The sequence below is a fragment of the Octopus bimaculoides genome, chromosome 10, assembly GCF_046866305.1.
Source record: "Octopus bimaculoides isolate indiv1 chromosome 10, ASM4686630v1, whole genome shotgun sequence".
NCBI classification, from domain to species: Eukaryota; Metazoa; Mollusca; class Cephalopoda; order Octopoda; family Octopodidae; genus Octopus; species Octopus bimaculoides.
This window is the reverse complement of record NC_142937.1, coordinates 95,760,758-95,782,152: the sequence shown is the minus strand read 5'-3', so window position 1 is coordinate 95,782,152 and position 21,395 is coordinate 95,760,758. Positions and strand designations below refer to the sequence as shown.

At 35.0% G+C, this 21,395-nt stretch overlaps 1 protein-coding gene across 2 annotated transcripts in view; it reads left to right on the top strand.

Annotated features, from left to right (window-relative positions):
- LOC106875096 (splicing factor 3B subunit 1) overlaps positions 1–21,395 on the top strand; it is a 39,669-nt gene that overhangs the window by 13,369 nt on the left and 4,905 nt on the right. Inside the window, exons 2-16 of one of the 2 annotated variants that reach the window (XM_052971389.2) lie at positions 6,006–6,065; positions 8,241–8,320; positions 9,777–10,233; positions 10,853–11,313; positions 11,486–11,686; positions 12,134–12,235; positions 13,109–13,375; positions 13,488–13,758; positions 14,201–14,346; positions 15,869–16,019; positions 16,323–16,444; positions 17,131–17,352; positions 18,416–18,598; positions 19,102–19,280; positions 20,559–20,744. In XM_052971389.2, the coding sequence (XP_052827349.1) occupies positions 6,053–6,065; positions 8,241–8,320; positions 9,777–10,233; positions 10,853–11,313; positions 11,486–11,686; positions 12,134–12,235; positions 13,109–13,375; positions 13,488–13,758; positions 14,201–14,346; positions 15,869–16,019; positions 16,323–16,444; positions 17,131–17,352; positions 18,416–18,598; positions 19,102–19,280; positions 20,559–20,744 (3,041 nt within the window). In that variant the 5' untranslated portion in view covers positions 6,006–6,052. The remainder of the gene's footprint in view (positions 1–6,005; positions 6,066–8,240; positions 8,321–9,776; positions 10,234–10,852; positions 11,314–11,485; positions 11,687–12,133; positions 12,236–13,108; positions 13,376–13,487; positions 13,759–14,200; positions 14,347–15,868; positions 16,020–16,322; positions 16,445–17,130; positions 17,353–18,415; positions 18,599–19,101; positions 19,281–20,558; positions 20,745–21,395) is intronic. The other variant, XM_052971387.2, reaches the window with a different exon arrangement.

Genomic DNA, 21,395 nt, shown 5'->3' with positions numbered 1-21,395 from the left:
CCCGCATTATTTATGGGATGACCCAATATATATATATATGTATACTTACATATATATATATACATACATACATACATATATATGTGTATTATATATGTATATTTATATATATATATATATATAAATACTTGTTTTTATGTCAAGTTTTATATATCTTCATTTTCCCACTCTGTTTATGCACACATGCAAACACACACACCGATGACTTGCTACTGACCTCTCACAGCAACATAAACATAAACACTAACACATGCGCACTGATCCTACCACACACATACTCACACAAACACACACACACACTGACCATCTTCACACACTTGTGTCCCAAAAATCCACTTTCTCTAACTCCTTTCACTTCCGGTCACTTGAGATATGTAACCACATGTGGGCTGTTATCGATTTTCTTTCTTCTTTGAACTTTTCCTTTCCTCCTTTCTGACAAAGAGCCATGCTTGAAATGTTAAAAACTCTCTCTTTTCACTGAGCATCAAACTAATATAATTCTTGTGTATGCCCTCACATTTGTTTTTTTTTTTTCCCCTCACTTTGGTTTTTGTTTGTTTCTTGAATTGTTTGTTCGTTGAACTGATATATATATATATATATATATATATATATATATATATATATATATATAAATATAAATTTAAATATGCACTCTAAAAACATATATATATATATATATATATATATATATATATATATATATATATATATATATATATATATATATATATATATATATATATATGTTTTTAGAGTGCATATTTAAATTTTTACAAGGAAAAGGTTGGCAGTGACCATCATGAGAGTGCCTGGTTATATCTTCAAATAAGCCAGTGCTTTGAAGTCTCTCTCTCAACTTTTTGCCTCATATAAATTGATATGTTTTATCTCTGTGGCTTGTTAATTAGTTCTTTGAATCTTCTTCATCTCTTATAATATCAAAGTTAGTTATAGTTGTAGGAAAGGCCGTTAATGATTGAAGATGTAAGCAACACTTGTAGATATTTTATTAGGTTTGCTGTAATTCTTCTCTTTCCTCTTTATGTATTAATATTAAATAAGTTGTGGCATTGTAAGACGAGACTTTGTACCTTTTTATTTTATATTATGATTAATATTGTAAAGCCACGTGGCTTGGTGGTTAGGGTATTTCACTCACGGTTGCGAGGTTGTAGTTTCAATTCCCAGACCAGCCGTACATTGTGTTCTTGAGTGAAACGCTTCACTCCACTCATCCACAACACACTCGTATTTTGTTTCAGGGGAATATGTCACCTACCTGATTAGTGAGTGTGGGTGGCAGCCTTTGAAAGCTAGAAGATTGCAAGTGTTTTGTGACCAGTGGTCTACTTAATACCATGATTACTATGATGATTAATATTAGAGTAGATGCGTTGGTTGAAATGGTAAAATACTGGACCATTTAGTGTATCTGGTTTAATAGTTTATATTTCTCTGTTCAAATCCATTTTGCTTAGCTTTTATTTTATTTTTGTTTTTACATTGGTTTATCCTATTTGTTAATAAAATACTAGGGTTATACCTGTTGACTTCCCTATCTCTAGATAATTTTATTTGTAAGCAAAAAGCGAATTGTCTTTACTTACAAGAATTCATACATTTGTGTTCTTTGTTTTAGTATTATCACGTTCAATTGTACACTTGTGCATACAACTTGTTTTCAAATGTTTATCAGATTTCTTGTCAGTGTTGAGCAGGTTTTTGAAGTTGTAGAGAAGTGTGATCCATCTCTGTTTAGTCTTATTATTACATCCTTTGGTGTTTCCATGAGTAATGTTTCAATTTTGGGATTGATGTCAATCATGAAAATTCATTCTTGTCACTATCCACTGTAGTAAAAGAATATTTTACTTTACTTGTTAAATTTGTCCTCCTCCACCTCCTCAAAGATTGGGTTTGTTATCTTGGTCCAAGTCAGTTCTTATTTAGAATTACTAACATCCAAGACATGTCTAATTCATATGTTCCAATTTTGGCATGGCTTCTCTTGGGTACCAACCACTTTACAGAATGTCTTGGTACATTTTATCATATCATCAGTGCAAAAGAGGTTAACATGGCCTCAAAAAGATCAAGGCTTGCTCTCAACCAAGTGTTGTGTCCATTCATTTTCCAACCACTGTTCATAGTTTACTGGTTACAATTATCAAGTCTGCTGCAAAATCAGGGTTGCCAGATTAATTACATAAAATGTAGCACAAATTTTTCCAGAAAGTTGCAGATTATGTTAGAAAGTATTCCAAAATGAACATTTTTTTAGTAAATTAGAATGTGTTTGAATGGTATACACACAAACATACGCACTCACACATACACGCATATACAAAGATTGTCTGCAGGTCAGTTCTAATTTACTTGATAATTTAATATTCAATTGGATTTTTACCTTTCATATTAAAATATAATTCTACTAGAGTTAGTAACCCAAATAAAAAATAATAGAAGCATGTGGTCCAGAAAAGTAGCATTATGTTACTTAGCCGAATCTGGTAACCCTGTACAAGAGTAGAGAGCTTTTATTTTAAGATATCTCTGAATGTGATTGAGAGAGTGAATAGAAGAGTGAGTGATGATACAGGGAGAACTAGAGCAAGAGGGTGTATGATGGTGTGGGGGGAGTATTGGGAAAGCAGAAGAGGGGGAATAATAAATTTAGACAGTGGATGAGGAAGGAGTTTTAGGAGTGATAGAGGAGCAAGTATTGTAAAAGAGATATAAGACTGGTGATGCTGAGAAAAAGAGTGACAGATAACAATATTGAATGACATGGTGGTGGGGCGAAGGTATGAAGAAAGGGGATAATAGGGGATATTAAATATAGATAGGTCTGATGACTTGTTTGGAAATTTGGTCCCTAACTGTTAGATGGACGTTTTAAGGTATCTTATTGATAATTGTTTGGTTCTGTATGGCTCTTTGAAATTTTATAGATTTCTGAGAATATTTATGAAAAGGTTCAAAATCATTTTTAAAGGATCAAAAGCTTTTCTTCCAGAATATCTCAAAAATATTTGTTTTATTGGTTGATGTTCTGTTCTTAAAAACATTGGTGAAGGAGAAGAAGAAGAAAAAAAAAGCCTAATCTTTTATAGCTAAAATGGAAAAAAGAAAAAATTCCATCTCAATTTACTTTAGTAGAACACTATCAGACCTGCATCATCATCATCGTTAAAGCTCCTTGAAGTGAAGTTAAGAATATGTTTCAAGAGACAACTGCAAATGTGTATCACCTGTTTTACATGCTGTTAAAAAGACTGCATGAAGTAGACAGTACTGCTACTCGTTCAGTGTTGTGGCACTAGTGCCACTAAACTGATGTACAACTTAAAAAATCTGGGTACTAATTAAATGTATCTTTCCTTTCTAGCTACTGGAATGCCTTGCTGCCGTTGGTGCCTGATCGACATCTATCATGTGAGGTGCTTTCACCTCGGTGCCCTTCCTTCTGCATTGTTGTTGTTGTTGTCAAACCTTTAAGATTAAGATTGGCTTTCTCAAATTTCATTTAATTTAATTTTTTTAATGAAAAAACTAGGTGATTTTTTTAAAAAAAATAAATTAACCTGATCCATGATAAAATAAGAAACACAACAATTCACCAATATATGTAGGATACATAATTGTAGTGTAATTCACATCTTATTTAGTGTCTACTACATGTTGCTATAGAAAGGCTGAGTGCTTACCAACTACTTGAATTACCAGTGTAATTAAGTCCCAAACACTTCTGCTGATGCCTCACTGTTGCTGTTACCATTGATCTCTATCAATTAGATTTATCAGTTTTCAATTTTTTAATTGAACCTTTTTTTTTTTTTTTGGCTTAAATGAAAGTTTAGTGATTTACTTTCTATAATTTTGTCAGCCCTTTCTTTGAACATATCATCTTAAATGAACTACTTTCATTGAAAGAAGGTAAAAAAAGAGAAATTTTTGTTTTTAATCCCATAAAATATAGTTCTTCCTTTTGTAGCAGTACATCAATTTTCATTATACATATACATTATGTATATATACATATATATATATATATAATCATAGAAGTTTGTCCATAAAATAAGCCTTTTCCTTGGTATTAACCTACAAATGTTCAAGACATTATATATCAATATGGGTATACAGGTTGTAGATAGTATTCATTTGCATGTTGACTGTCTCAGGAAAAAAAAAAAAGGATTTATAATATTTGAGAAATATCAGTCAAATTTGGTTCAGTTTGTCTTCATGACATGTTCTGTCAGTCTCACTTGACAAAACCACCTTTGGCCTCGTTGACAGTTTCCAGGCAGCCTTGGAACCAGCCACAGATCTTTATCACTCTCTCCTGTTTTAGATCCCTGAAGGCCCTCAGCTTGTTCTTCTTGTTGCAGCTGGATGTGTTGGCGTCTCATTCCACCATGACCCACACAAAGAAGTCAAGAGGGTTGCAGTAAGGCCAAATATGAGATGCTGTGTAATCAAAGAAGTTCTTCGACAGCCAGGCCTGGACCTTCCAGCTGCGGTAGTAAGGTTGCAGAGTCTTGCTGTCACACACATGACCTCCCTGCAGCCACCCCACTTGACCTAGGGCTTTACCACTTTGCTCAGAACATGAATGTAGTCATTGGTGTTTGGCCTGAGTTTCTTGGCAAGAAGTCGGGTAGCATGTCGTCACCATTGCTGATGACATTGAAGACCATAATTGTTGCTGGAAATTCCATCTGCAGGACTCTGGGTGGGACAGCGAGCAACAAGTCAGTTATTCTGCAAAAAAGAAATTAAGCAAAAATAGTTGTTTTTAAGAAAAACAGGCTGACAACAAAAGTAAAAAGAATAGGTGCAAATTTAGCAGCTGAAAGCTGCAAGTGAATATCATCTGCACCCTGTATATAGGATGTGTGTATGTGTATGCATATATATATACACACACACACATACTATATACATATATATATATTCATTTGTTTTTGTGTTCATTTTTCCTGCTGGGTTAGACAGATGTATTAAGAAAGCATTGTTATGCAACTGGATACCCTTCTCGTTGCTTCCCCTTACCTCTTTCTTTTTTTTGGTGGTGGGGGATATCTTATACTATTTACAAAAGCACAAAACCAGTGGATGACCTGTTGACAGAGGAAATGGCAGCAAAGTCGCTCCCTCTGGCTCAAGAGAATTTTCAGAAAAGTATATAAACATACACACACAGTTATACATATGCATGCATGCAAACTGTATTTGTGTGCATGCATATATACACATACTTGATGAGCTTCTTCCAGTTTCTGTCTGCCAAATCCCGAGGTTATGGTAGAAGACACTTGTCTAAGGTGTTACCCATTAGGATTGAACTTCAGACCAGGTGGTTGGCATACAAACTTTTTAACCACATAATCATGCCTGCAGCCTGTGTATGAAATTAGCAGCTAAATGATTTCCTATATGAAATTTTGTTTCTCTCACCTGGGGCAAAGCATTAATAACAAAGTAAAACTTCATAAAATTTGAAATTGGCATCAGTTTGATAGAATCAGTGTTCTTTGGTTTTCTTTAGATTAGAAATTTATCCTGCAAACCAAGTTGTAGAAAGAGAGAGATGATTGTTCAAACTTCCTATTCTGATAGCAATTAGCAGTTCCTAAAATTATATTTTAAATATGATTTCCCCAAACTAGTTTTGCAACAGAAATGCAATCTCGTTTCTCTGTAGCATCATGTAGTAGGAAAAGCAGAATTCTATAAGATATTCTCATTTTATTTAAGAGAGATGTACACGTATGCTAGATGTATATAGTTTAAAACTTACTGAACATTTCTATGTTTTGGGGTGAGAGGAAGTAAATAAGAAACGAAAATGATATATTTGATAATTTTTTGCCAAGGCTGTTCCATGCTGTGAATTGGTGGAAAAGAAGAATTATCGGGAACCTTTTCTTCTTTTTTTTTTGTTACCCTCTCCTTGTTCTGTTTCTAGAACTACACTAATCTGAGACTAATTTTAGGGTTGGTGTTTATGAAAGCAGACACGAACAGAAGATGGCACTAACTCATGAAGCTGCACTGTACGTATGATAGTAAAAGGAAGACAGTATTTTTTTTTTTTCATGCTGGGAAATAAGCAAGCATTTCTTTTTACTTTCCCATTTTAAACTACTTTTGTAGCATTTAATGAAATTTGATCTCCCACCTGTGGAAATGCTTGCTTTAATTCCACTTCTTCCAAAACCATCACATCATTGCTAATCAGTCTTTCCTTTCCGATGATTTGTTTACTTATTGAAAAAGTTTACTCTTTCTTACACAATGTGAATAAGTTTCCATTTTGCTATTATGGCTTTCTATTTGGTGACCAAAAACGTTACTTAGCTGCTGGGGTTTTTTTTAGTTTCGTTTTGCAAGTCCACAGTACTAAACATATTCAGCCTTTATAGAATTAGTTGACAAACATTATAAATACTGATCACTTTGAAGACTTCAAGCTCTGTCTGTTTATCACATTAAACAGTATTTAAGGTATTAAGAACTAACTCAAAGGTCAGGTGTTCAAATCCTATATTATCCTTTAGCCTGGTCATATTTATTTTTTTTCTATTTTCACCCTATTTGGAATCTATTAACTTCTGTTTGATGGCAGTGTTATTGGTATTTTGGAGGGCAATTGGTCTCTATCTGTCTGTCTGTCTCTGTGTGTGTATGTGGGGGGGGGGATACTGCCTCAATAAGCTCTCCTAACTTGTGTCAGCATGGGGTAAAAAAAAAACTGACATAAAAAATAATGAAACCATGAAAAAGTGTGTGTACATCACACACACACACATATCATTGTTTCTACACATTTTTTCCCCTCATGCTACCATGAGGTATTGGTCAGTGTAAGGCTAAAGGAAAAGATACTTGTTCAAGTTGCCATGTTTTTATAAAATGTTCAATGGTCTCCTGCCCCCAGTATAGTTCTCAGCCTGCTAGAAATAGTACCCAAATTTCGAATCGCACCCTACCATCTTAGAAAAGGATACATTGAATAATGGGGTTCTGTATCTCCTACCCATAGGAAAAAGACTGGATGGTCATTGTTGGAATGCCTTTCATCATAAGTCTACTCAATCAGAAATGACTTTTGGCTAAACAGTAACTGTTATTATCTCAATCTAAATAATCTATCTTCTTTACATTTCAAATTAGTATAATTAATACTACAGAGTGAGGTGTCAATCTATGGCTATTAATTTTCTGAAACTGATAAAGTTTGAAAATTAACTTCAGTTTAACAAGATCGACTCTTTCCAATACGAGAGGTGAATCTATTTAATGGTATTGAATTTCTGTTGTCATATTTCACTTATGTGGCAGTCAGTTTTAAACATTTAAAAAATTTATTTTATATATTAAGTTGTTACTTAAAAATTGCTCCATAAGCAATGATTTGTATTTTTTCTGTCAGTCTTTGCTTGTTTTGTTTGAATACCAAGGCTAGAGTTCCTTCAAGCTATTTATTCTCTCACTGTTGCCAAGATGACACTTAACTCTCAGGCAATCAACCAAACACACTATTTGCTGGGAAGTCAACTGAATGATTCCATTCCAATGGGACCGACAGTGACTGGTTATCTAATTATTTCTCACAAATGCATACTTCTCTTCCTCCAAGACTGACTACTTCACCTGTCTAACCAGAAGAACTTTCTTATCTTTTAAATATGTTTCTTTATAATACTTGATGGAACCAAAATCCCTGCTCAAGTTTGTTTACTTAGGCCAGAGTTTTACAGGGGCAACATTGGAAATTCTTTCGTAGGATCTATTTTGTTCCAACTTGATATCTATACCATGTAAGTTATTTGCAGATCCTTATTTCTTTTGTCTAAGGTAGTTTTTTTTTTAATTTTTTTTTTTTTAGCTCATTTGGTCATTTTACAATTTCCTGTATTTCAGGATAGCATCTCAGTATTTGTGATAAAGAATTCAGTAAAATTATTTTCAAAGCTTCAGTGAAGGAATTTTTTAGTTGTTCTAAGCTTTCTGTCTTTTGTCTTTTTTCCTCATCGCTATGTTTCTCTAAACTTTTCCAATATAAATACTGTATATTGTTGGAAGGGCAAGACTTGATTTAATGCTTGGAATGGTTTCTGGAGGTGTTCTTCAGATGATAACTGCAATGCAGGTGTTTTCATATTTCCTTACACATGAATTTATTTGTCACGGCATCTTGTCGTGACCTTGTTTGCTTTCTTTTCCAGGCGGCAAAACTCCCGATCCAAAACTGAACAAACGAACTTTCTCTGATGTGATGGTTGAACAACGACTTACACACCAACAGGTAGGTTGTGGCTTTCAAATCTCACACTTATTTTGTCTCCTTTATTCACTTCTTTGATAATAAATATTCAATAAAGAGCAGAATCTTAAACCTGCACATGATATATTGATGCATGTCATTAAGAGAACAATGTTCTTTGGTTTTTCTTTCTCTCATCAGCTTTTACAAAATATTTAGTTTTGTGGTTAAGAAGTTCACTTAGGAACTATGTGGTCTGAAGTTTGCTTTCACTGCAAGGACACTGTTGGTTGATGTTCATTGCCATGGGTTGACTTGTAGCTTGTGAGTGAAATTTGGTAGATGGTAACTGGAAGCAGTCCATCTATGTGTGTGTGTATTCCCTTATCTCAACATATGTACACTATTTGAGAACAGTAACTCTTTGTTTACAATCATTATTATTTGTTAACAATCCTCCAGGAAAGTATGTCTAGGTTGTTTGGTGCTGGATGAGTCAAGGAAAATATTACCTTGCTTGAAAGCAGGTGAGGGTTAGTGAAAGGATGAGCATCTGGCTGTTGAAAAATTCTGCCTCACCAAAGTCACTTCTGATCTATGCAAGCATGGAAAAGTTGACATTAAAACAATGACACCCCCAACAATTACTTAACTTTGGAGCAGTATCAATGACCTTCAAATTGCTAGATGCAGGGTCTTAGATGGAGTCTTTAATGATTATTAGTTAATTTGTTACATGAAATCCACGACCACATTCATTGACCACGTTTGGATGGTACTTTTTACGTGCCACCATCATGGGGAGCCAGTCAGGTAGCATTGGCATTGACCCGCGCTTGAATGGTGCTTATTTTGTGCCACCAGCACTGGTGCCAGTCAGGCAGCACTGGCATCGGCCTCAACCACAATTCCCATTTTGATTTTACTCAATAGGTCTTCTCAAGCGCAGCATATCACCAGATGATTCAAGGGTACTTTTAAATGGGCTGGTTATACGACACTAGTATAAGCTACAGCTGTGATCTCACTTTACTTGCCAGGTCTTCTCAACCACAGCATATCTCCAAAGATCTCAGTCTCTTGTCATAGTGTCTGTGAGGCCAAACGTTTGAAGGTCATGCTTCACCACCTCATCCCATGTCTTCCTGGGTCTTTCTCTTCCATGGGTTCCTTCCACTGTTAGGGAGTGACACTTCTTTACACAACTCTCCTCATCCATATGCAGCACATGACCATACTAGTGCAATTGTCTCTCTTGCACACCACATCTGATGCTTCTTTTGTCCAATATTTCTCTCAAGGTGCTTACACTCTGTCGTGTATGCACACTGACATTACACATCCAGCAGAGCATACTAGCTTCATTTTTTTCAAGTCTTTAACGTTTTGAGCCTACACTCTTCCACAGAAAGGAACACAGAAAGAAACAAGCATATATATATATATATATATATATCAGCTCCATTATAATAAGAAATGTTTATTTCTTTATTTCCAGGCTGCTTTACGGCAACAACTGGTAGAGAAGGCCAAATCAGGAGAGTTGCATGCAGTCAATGGTTCATCAGGAGATTCTTCAAGTACATCAGCATCCGTAGCTGCAGCAGCGGCAGCGGCAGCGGCTGCTGTGGCCCAGAAACAACCGGTGAAGAGACGGCGATGGGATCAAGCAACAGATGACAGCACACCAGCCAAGAAGACATCAAGTTCCAGTTGGGATGCTGCAGAAGCTACAGCAAATACCCCTTCCAGCACTCGCTGGGACGAGACCCCAGGTCGTAGTAAGGGTGGAGAAACACCCAGTGCCACACCTGGTGCGAGTACTCGAGCTTGGGAAGCAACTCCCGGTCATGCCACACCTGGTGCTGCTACACCTGGGAGGGACACTCCCGGACACCAGGCGACACCAAGTGCTCGCAGAAATAGATGGGATGAGACACCAAAAACAGAAAGGGGTAAGTCTCTATTTTTTCTCTGTTGTCTATCCTCCATCTCCTCTCTCTTTTCTCAGTGATTAGATGATAATGATCCCACTTCATAATTTAGTGTTTAATGAAAACAGGCCTTAAATATTTAAAACTAGTTACAAATTCACATTTATAAAAAAAACAAAAATGGTGATCAGATACATTATGTGGTGGTCATATTTCTTCTGCTTCATCGGAGAAGTCAAATTCAGTGACAATGTACTGTAACCTGGAAATAAAGTAGCCCTGTAAGGGCTAATTCCCAATTATCTGCTTATAACATAACCTTCATTGGATCTCATCTTAAGCATATCGGTATGAAAAATAATAGATGTACAGCCATTTGAAATGTATGCATTTAGCCACATACGGATACGATACACTGACATGCCTTGTTGCATCTAGTGCATATTTTGTTGACCTGTACAGGACTTATTAGAGTGAATGCTCTGAGTAAGGAACCATGGTAAAAGAAGATTTTATTGAAACGAGTGGGTAGAATTGTTGGACAAAATAGTGGCATTTCTTTAATTTTTTCTACAAAATTGCTGACTTTGTGCTTAACTTTGGAACAATATTAATAATTATTGTGGTTTTATATTTGCAGAAACTCCTGGCCATGGTAGTGGCTGGGCCGAAACACCAAGGACTGATCGAGGTGGGGATCTTATTCAAGATACACCAACACCTGGAGCTAGCAAACGTCGATCGAGATGGGATGAAACTCCAGCAGCTGCAACTCCTGGAGGAATGACTCCAGGTAGTATGACACCAAATATGACTCCAGGTGGTACCACACCAGGTGGCATGACACCTACAAATATGACACCAAGTGGAATGACTCCGAGTGGGATGACACCTGGAAATATGACCCCTGGAGGCATGACCCCTGGTGGTACCACACCTACAGGCCAGAAAGCCATGGCCATGGCTACACCTACACCTGGCCATCTCATGTCTATGACACCTGAACAGCTACAGGCTTATACTTGGCAGAGAGAGTTGGATGAGAGGAACAGACCTCTGTCAGATGAAGAACTTGATTCCATGTTTCCTACAGGCTATAAGGTTACTTCATTATATTTATTGCTCCTACTTTTGTTTCTAAATGATTTCCATTAATTATTTTCAGTTGCATAATGAGTTAGATTGTTTTTGAAATAAATACAATTGATTTATGTTAGATACATTTGATACTTGTATGGTTTTTTTTTAAATTTAATTTTTGTATGTTTTTTAGATCCTCCAACCACCTGCTGGTTATGTACCAATTCGAACTCCAGCTCGTAAACTAACTGCCACTCCCACACCAATGGCAGGAACCCCAATGGGATTCCGAATGCAAACACCAGATAGCAAGGTTTCAATTGTTGACATGCAACCTAAAGGTAATTTACCAATGATGAAACCAGATGACATGCAGTATTTTGACAAACTCTTGGTAAGAAGGCTTTTGTTTTTACTAATCTGCTGGATTTGTTATTATTTCTTATTAGGTTTAGCAATGCAAAGAATAAATAACTGAAAATACAGATCTGTTCTTCAATATCCTAAAGTTAAATCTTAATGTTTTGTATGACATGAATCTACACAATACTGTATCTGTTTGTGTTTTCTGCTCAATCATTACTGGACTGAACTTTTGACTTAGAAAATTTTCAACCAGATGTTAAATATTGAATTATATATTTGATAGTGAAACAAAATATTGAGTTTACTTTTCTTTTGTCAGTTAAATTATTCTGCACACTTGAAACGAATTTTGTTGAATTACTCTTACATTTTCCTTTAATGTTTCATTAGAAAAAATTGTTGCATGCCCCATGCTTTTGCTAATTGTTTTAGGTGCCTCTGTAGTCATCCCTCTATTTAATCCTTTCTCTGTCAGGTTGATGTGGATGAAGAGACCCTCACTCCTAAAGAACAGAAAGAAAGAAAAATAATGAAATTGTTATTGAAAATTAAGAATGGTACACCTCCTATGAGAAAGGTAAAACAACATGTTTTCTGTGATTTCTTATTTAGGCTAGGAATCTTTGGACAAATATTTGTTATTGCTATGGTAGTCTGCTTTTGAAAAATTTAAATTGCCATTTGAGGAAACTTTGTTTTTGTCCCATCATCGACATAAGATTATTTTATTCAAGTCTTAAAATATTTATATTTAGAATTTAATGTAGAAAAAATATTTTCAGAAATCATTGATGGTATTTTGCACTGAGGAAGAAAAATTATATTTCGGAGAATTTCTTTTATGGATCAGTTTTACTTTCTTTTATAAATAGTTGTGAGTGCAGTATGCTTTGCAGTCTTGCAAACATCAATCGGAACTGTAACTTTAAGGCAAAGCTACATTACTCTGATAACTGGCTATCAAACCCATATTACTATACATTTGTCATATTAACCCTTTTGATAATAACCTTCCAAAGACACCCCTGATTCTATGATACAAACTTTATGTGTAAAGTGGATCTTCTATCAAAATTTCATGTTATGTCTCCACCAATTTAATAATGATGAGTTGTTTCATGAAATTTTCTAGTATTTTCAAAGGTAGCATATTTCTACAGAATTATGGTAACAAAAGGATTGAAGTAATTAATATTGTTCAGCTGTTAACATATTTGCTATAATAAATCATGAGCAGATGTGCTATGCCATCATGCCAAGAGTGGCTGTAAGATTGTTCCAAAAATTTCCCTGACAAAATTTTGGTAATTTGTGTCAAAATAAATTATGAATCTATCATTAGGTCACATGTAAAAGTGATATAATTTTTAAAAGTAATTAATAAAATAAATTATCTGTCTGTATTTTTTTAAATGTGTTTATCTATGAATTTTGTCTCTTTTTTTTTTAGGCTGCTCTTAGACAAATCACTGATAAAGCTCGAGATTTTGGTGCTGGTCCATTGTTCAACCAAATCCTACCTTTGCTAATGTCACCCACACTTGAAGATCAAGAAAGACATTTACTAGTGAAAGTTATTGATCGTATCCTCTACAAACTGGATGATTTGGTGCGACCTTATGTGCACAAAATTCTTGTTGTTATTGAACCGTTATTGATTGATGAAGACTACTATGCCAGAGTTGAAGGTAGAGAAATTATATCTAATTTGGCAAAAGTGAGTATTATTAAATCCTACTTTGTTTTGAAGCTGTTGTATAATTTAAAATATTTCTATGCAGTTTTATTTAAGGTTATCTATGACTCATTCGCTTAATTCTTATTTTCAGGCGGCAGGTCTGGCAACCATGATTTCTACAATGAGACCAGATATTGACAATATGGACGAGTATGTACGTAACACCACAGCCAGAGCATTTGCAGTCGTCGCATCTGCTCTTGGGATCCCTTCTCTTCTGCCTTTCCTAAAAGCTGTTTGTAAAAGCAAAAAATCTTGGCAGGCAAGACATACTGGGATCAAAATCGTCCAACAAATTGCTATTCTTATGGGCTGTGCCATTCTTCCTCATTTGAAAAGTTTAGTGGAAATTATTGAACATGGTGAGTTAACTTTTGTTATTTAATATATATATATATATTTATTATTCACTCTGATTTCAAATGCTGTTCAAAGCCTTGTATCCTTTTGGGGTCAATGAAATAAGTACCAGATAAACACTAGGGGTTGATGTAATTGACCAGTCCCCTTGTGCCTACAGTAGGGAGGATTATTATTAATTTTATTATTCTTTGTTGTGTCACCATTGATATATTTGCACTTGAATCCATCAGAAAACTTTGTGATCATTTGGTACACCAAGCTTTTATTAGCTAAATGAAACAGCCATTCTTCAACTGTTATTTGTCCTTTCTCGTTTTTCTGTTTTGTATTTAACTTTATTAAAAAAAATATATATCTGCTGTGCTATGAAAACTAAGTAATAAGCTTGTGCTTTTCGATGAGATTATTGGATTTAATCTTTACTTTGGTTCTTTCTGATAGGTCTGATTGATGAGCAGCAGAAAGTGCGAACCATCACAGCTTTAGCCTTGGCAGCTTTAGCTGAAGCTGCTACACCTTATGGTATTGAGTCCTTTGATAGTGTGCTCAAACCCTTGTGGAAGGGTATCAGACAACACAGAGGAAAGGTATGTTAAAGTACCATCAATCTTAGATTTTTCTGTTTTCATACAATTTAGGAATTCTTTCAGTCAGTGTCTTTATCATGTTTGTTTCAATAAAGGTATCTTGTCATGCAATTTAAGAGCAAATTTAACTTTCATGTACATCCTAAAGTATTTGTGTTTTCTTGTTCCATTTATTCAGTCTTTATTCATCATCATCATCGTTTAACATCCACTTTCCATGCTAGCATGGGTTGGACGATTTGACTGAGGACTGGTGAAACCGGATGGCTGCACCAGGCTCCAATCTGATTTGGTAGGGTTTCTACAGCTTGATGCCCTTCCTAACGCCAACCACTCAGAGAGTGTAGTGGGTGCTTTTGGGTGTCTCGAATCAATGAGATGAATATGTAAATGTATGAAATGCCATTATTACAGATTCTTCTTTTTAATTTCTGACAAACCTCATTTTTGAAGGTCATTTTACACAAGCATCATAAAAACTAAAACATTCCTAATGAAACAATATATATTTGAAGTACAGTGTGTATATATGGAGTACATAGTGTCTTATAAGAAAATATTTGTTTCTCGTATTCACACAAATAGTAGTTGTAATGGAATATGAACGTGGAAGCAATCAGTTGTCAATTTGACATTAATTTTATCTAAAACTAAAAGTATTTCAATGCTAATCCTCGTGGCTTCGGGTTTCTTACGTCTGCTATATCTTCAAATTGTTTTCCACTCATGATCTTAGTGAAATATTTATTTTGCAAATTTTAGTCCTGTCTTCAGTTACTTAATAAAACTGAAACCTGTCTCTCACCTATCGTGGTTTGTTTTGGTTTATTAATGCATTACTAATAAAAACAAAATTAGCAACTTGATGGCTGGGAAATTTGACTTTATCTTCATTCTTCCAGTTGTGATTAAATTGTTATCTATTGGAAATAGCTGGAAAGATAAGGCTGGTGTAGAGAAAAAAGCCTTGTGTTTGTGTTCTGACTCTTTGTGTTCAGAGTTCAAATTCTGTTGAGGTCTGTTTTACCTATCTTCCTTTTCATGTTGATATAGTAAAGCACCAGTGAAGCAATGGTGTTGATGCTGTCAACTAAGCAACTCCCATCAAAAGTTGCTGGCTTTGTGCCTAAATTAGGAATCATTATTTTTAGAGATACTGATGATGATTTGGCAGTTATGAACTTGTAACCACTGACATGTGAAATGTTGTTTTGCATCCCCTAGCCAAACAGCTGTATAAGGTGTCGTATTTAAGAGAGATGATTATTAAAGATATTCATTAAGAAGGAATTGTTTTGTTGACAGACTATCTTGTATATGTTTTTGTCATTAGGTAGTCTCCAGCCAAAACAGACATTGGAACCCAATGCAATTCTCTGACATATTCCTGTCAAACTGTCCAACCCATGCCAGCATGGAAAACAGCTGTGAACTGATGATGATAATGATTATCTTGTTTTTCTTTTTTTTTTAACTTGATGTTATTTTCTAAGCCAATTCTCTCTGGTTGTGTGATTGACAGGGTCTAGCTGCCTTTTTGAAAGCCATTGGTTATCTTATTCCATTGATGGATGCTGAATATGCCAACTACTATACCAGAGAAGTGATGTTAATCCTCATTCGAGAATTTCAGTCTCCAGATGAAGAAATGAAAAAGATTGTGTTAAAGGTAGGTAAACGTAGTTCTGGGTTCAACTCTCACTGAGGTTGACTTTGCACTTCATTGTTTTGGGGTTCATAAGTAAGTACCAGTTGATCACTGGGGTCAATGTACTCAACTAGCCCCTCCCCACAAAATTTAAAGCCTTGTGCCTATGATAGAAAGAAATATCTTAACTATGAATTCCAATTTTGTTTCTCAGTTTGTAAGTTTCTTGTTAGTAATAAAAAAGACAATGTCATATAACTGTTCGTATCTTTGTTGTTAATTTTTGCTTTATTTAAATATTTGAATTGTTATTGCAATTGCTAGGTAGTGAAGCAGTGTTGTGCTACGGATGGTGTGGAACCCCAATACATTAAAGAGGAAATTTTGCCACCATTTTTTAAGCACTTCTGGAACCAGAGAATGGCTTTAGACCGAAGGAATTATCGCCAGGTAGGTTTCTTCATTTTGTTTGTCATGCATACCACTGCAGGTTTTCTCTCTCTTTCACTCATTGTTTGATGTAATAAGAGTAAAATTTATCAATAACCTGATAAAACACTAAGTTACCGAACAGTCATTTGTAAAGTAATTTGTATGTTTGTAATTCATCATTTTGTGTGATGAGGAGAGACTGGTTTTTATGTATCTCTTAATCCTTTTGATACTGATCATCTGGAAACAGCCTCTGGTTTTATGATATAAATTCCGTTTTAAAAGGATCTTAAAATTTTCTATCAAAATTTTATCATCATCATTTAACGTCCATTGTCCATGCTGGCATGAGTTGGATGGTTTGACCAGGACTGGCAAGGCTGGAAGGCTGCACCAAACTCTAGTCTGATTTTGCATAGTTTCTACAGCTGGATGCCCTTCCTAACACCAACCACTCTAAGAATGAAATAGGTGCTTTTACATGCCACCGGCACAACTGCGATTTTACTTGGTTTGATGGGTCTTCTTCTCAAGCACGGCATAATGCCAAAGGTTTTGGTCATTCATCCATGAGGCTCAACACTCAAAAGGAGCTTTTTACTGGCATCGGCCACTTTACCTCATTGCTACATGGTTGTTGCATATATTCACCCAGAGCACCTCAATCCCACAGAGCCTAACTAAATTATTGAATGTTTTATTAGTTGGTAGACACAACAGTGGAAATTGCTAACAAAGTTGGAGCTGCCGAAATTATTGTACGTATTGTGGATGATCTGAAAGATGAAGCTGAACAATACAGAAAGATGGTTATGGAAACAATAGAGAAGGTTATGGGTAACCTTGGTGCTGCTGATATAGATTCAAGATTAGAAGAACAACTTATTGATGGTATATTATATGCCTTCCAGGAACAGACAACAGAGGTAATGGTTTTTTCTTTTTCTTCTCTTGCAATCTTTATTTCTGTTGCAACAGGTAAAATATAACTCTTTTAATGTTTAAATAATAATTCAGAAAATGCTTTGAATTACAAGCAAAACACATTTTTACATCAAGGAAATTTAATTTTCTTGTAAAGAAAATACTTTTCACAAAGGTTCTTAATTCTTAAACTACCATTATCAGGAAATAATGTCTGCCGTTCTTAGCAGGATGTTCTCTTTACCTCTAAATAGTCGGAGGGGTAGAGTCCTATCAGAAACAACTATCAATAAACTCTCCAGCTGGATTCCCAAGCACGACCAACTGAGACTACAGTTATTATCCAAACATCTTGCTTATGGTTGACTCCTAGGTTCCTTGATGATTTGGCTCAACTTGAAGAATCTGTCTTGAGATTCTTCTCTGCAACATTCTAATCATATCTGTAGTATTGGAACCGTGGACCTGTCAATGCATATTTTAATGATCTAGTAGACATTTCTATATTACATTAATATAAAAACTATAAAACATGTGTGTTAAACTTTGTTAATTAAAATGAAGAAATTAATTTGACAAAAGTGAAAAAATTGTCTTTGACAAAATCTTAGCACAACATCATTATCATCATTGTTTTAAGTCTGCTTTCCATGCTAGCATGGGTTGGACGATTTGACTGAAGACTGGCGAACGAGTGTGTAGTGGGTGCTTCTACGTGCCACCGGCACGAGGGCCAGTCAGGCGGTACTGGCCAACGTCCACGCTCAAGTGGTGTTTTTTACGTGCCACCTGCACAGGAGCCAGTCCAGTGGCACTGGCAACGACCTCGCTTAAATATCTTTTTTCACGTGCCACTGGCACAAGTGCCAGTAAGGTGACGCTGGTAAAGATCACACGCGATGAATTCAATGATTGAAGAAGAAGAAAAATGTTTTGAAGTATATTTTCTATATAAATTTTTATAAATGTTGTCTCTTATTCACTTCATTTTATTTCTGATGATTCTTATAAATTAATCTATTGCTTATTAATGTGCAATTTTTATTTTCTACAATTTCTCATTAGGATGTTGTCATGTTGAATGGCTTTGGAACTGTTGTGAATGCCCTTGGCAAAAGAGTAAAACCATATTTGCCCCAGATTTGTGGTACTATATTATGGCGTCTTAACAATAAATCTGCCAAGGTCAGGCAGCAAGCAGCAGATTTGATATCAAGAATTGCAGTTGTTATGAAAACTTGTCAAGAGGTAGATGCAATTTATTTAACTTTTACCTTGAAAATTTTGTAAATTGAGCCAGAATTTTGTTTTGCTTAGGAAGAAGCAGATGTATGTAAAATTTTAATGTGCAATAATTATTTTAAAAAGGGTGTATATATATATATATAATTGTATGCATATTTTTTGAGAAAACAACCTATTGCTCTTTCTTACTTGAACAGTAAATTTCTTTCGTATGTCAGAAGGGAACCTGTCTCTGAAATGAATTGTTACAATATAAAATCGTTGTTGATAGATGCACAAGATTTGTTGTTGAGGGGAGACAACTAGAATGGTAGCCCTTCCTCAAGCTCATGTTGTTGCCATTCCAATTCTAGTCATCTTACATACCACTTTTATTTGCTAATAGCGATAAACTGTATTGCTAATAACATATTTGTCTTCAGAATTGTTTTGAATTCTAATAAATTTTGTTGTTTTTTTTAAGTGACAGATTTTGAAAAAATTCTTCCTTGTATTTTGATTTGTAGGAGAAATTGATGGGTCACTTGGGTGTTGTATTATATGAATACTTGGGAGAAGAATACCCTGAAGTGTTAGGAAGCATCCTAGGGGCTCTTAAAGGTATAGTCAATGTTATAGGAATGACCAAGATGACGCCTCCTATCAAAGACCTCCTCCCCAGACTAACACCAATTCTAAAGAACAGGTAAGACACTTTTGTACTTTTAATATTATCATTCTAAGGACACAGCATGGCTGAACAATTAAGAAGTTCTCTTTGCAATTATAAGGTCCCAGGTTCACTCTCACAGTGACATTTTGGGCAAAGGTCTTTTACCATTGCCATGGGTCAATCCAAGCAGTGTGAGTGAAATTGAGTGGATGAAAACTATATAGAAGCTTGTCCGATGGATTGTAAATATAATTCAAGGGTCCGGTCTTCTTACACACTGAGTATTAAATGAAAGAGATGCATGTCTGTGGAATACTCAGCTACATGTTAATACAATGAGGAAATCCTTTGAAATCTAAAAGATTTCTCTCCCAATAGTTGACACTTCCCTTTGTTGTGACGACGGCTACTAATGTCAACATGTAACAGTAAGTTGTGCACAAATCACATTTTCCTGGATTGTCTCTGCTGGTCGCCAGAGACCACTTGTAAAACCCAGATTCCCAACGAAGCTGCACCTGAACTCCTTTCAGAATCCAGTTAATGCTGTCTTTTCTGCAGAATCCAGTTAAGGCTGTCTTTTCTGCAGAATCCAGTTAATGCTGTCTTTTCCGCAGAATCCAGTTAAGGCTGTCTTTTCTGCAGAAGCCATTTCACTCGTTCTCCCACTGAAACAATTGATGAATTTGCAAAGCTGACCAACTAACATGCAGAGAAAGCTACTTTTTCATCTGCTTTGATAATATAATAACGCAAGAAACACAAATTCTGACCATGTTTGTGTTTTAAAAGCAATATCATACGTTGCTCAGCTCTGGAAAGTGAGACTCTAAGGTTCTTCAGTCAACTGCCACTTGCAATGTTCACAACACCTCTAAATGGCATAACATGACCTTTCCATCAGTGAACCCACTGTGTCTCGGCTGTGCTGGGAGCCCTTGCTTATTCTGATCCATTTAAAGGGCATTGTATATAAAAAAAAGTCCATTAAATTAGTCTTTGTGGCAACCGTAGATGATGATGATCATCATTGAAGGATCTATTCTAAGGTAATCTTCAGGTGTGTGAAGTTTTATTGCCATGAGTCTCTTATAACAAGTATTTCCTTTATGTGAGCAGGTTTGCTTCCACAAAGGAGACACTTGTTATAGACGGGTACTTATTAAATTTGTATCAACAAGAAATGCTTAGTAAACTTATTAGCTTATTGTGATCAGTTTATTTTATAAACATTTTATTTGGAATATTGTCTCTATATTTGGTAATAGCTTTAAGCTTACTCATTTTTATTGTTTTTTTTTTCTTTGTCAGACAAGAGAAAGTACAAGAAAACTGCATAGATTTAGTTGGACGAATTGCTGATCGTGGAGCAGAATTTGTATCGGCAAGAGAATGGATGAGGATTTGTTTTGAACTCCTTGAACTGTTAAAAGCTCACAAAAAGGCAATTCGCCGAGCCACAGTGAATACATTTGGGTATATTGCAAAAGCTATTGGGTAGGTCACACTTTTGAGAAATAACTGAGATTAAACATTTTAACTTTGAAAGTGAAAGTAAAATACTGTTAAAAAAAAAAACGCCATTATTTATGCTTTTAACTTCTTTAGTCATTTGTTTTCCAATGTCATTGCTAAATCTCTAAAATATGAAACAATTGTTTTTGTTTTCTCAATTCCATAAATAAACAAAAACGTCATTACTTCCATAAGAATAAAACCTTCATTTTTTGGGGATTATATATAACCACCTTTTCAGCATCTCTAAAATAGGTTGTTAAAGTCAACTTTTTCAGTTGCTGCAGAATAGATATTTAACCAAAAAGTTCTTCACAGGTTATGGACATTGTTCTAACTCGATTAGGAAAATATTAATTTACTTAGAATTTGATACTAATATCAATAAAAAATAAGTTTTTTTCTTGTAATGTCTTGGAAACATTAGATCTTAAATGATGTCAAATATGCTTCAAATCTTTCTTGTCTTTTCCAAATGGTCCAATTAGAAAATAAAAACCATTTAATATCAGATTCTGGCCATCAACTGCATTTAAAATTTATAATTCATATTAATTCCTACTTCAAATTTTTGTTTTTATATTACAGGAGTAATTAAATCGTTAGTAGTAATAACAAATTTCCTTTGTTGTA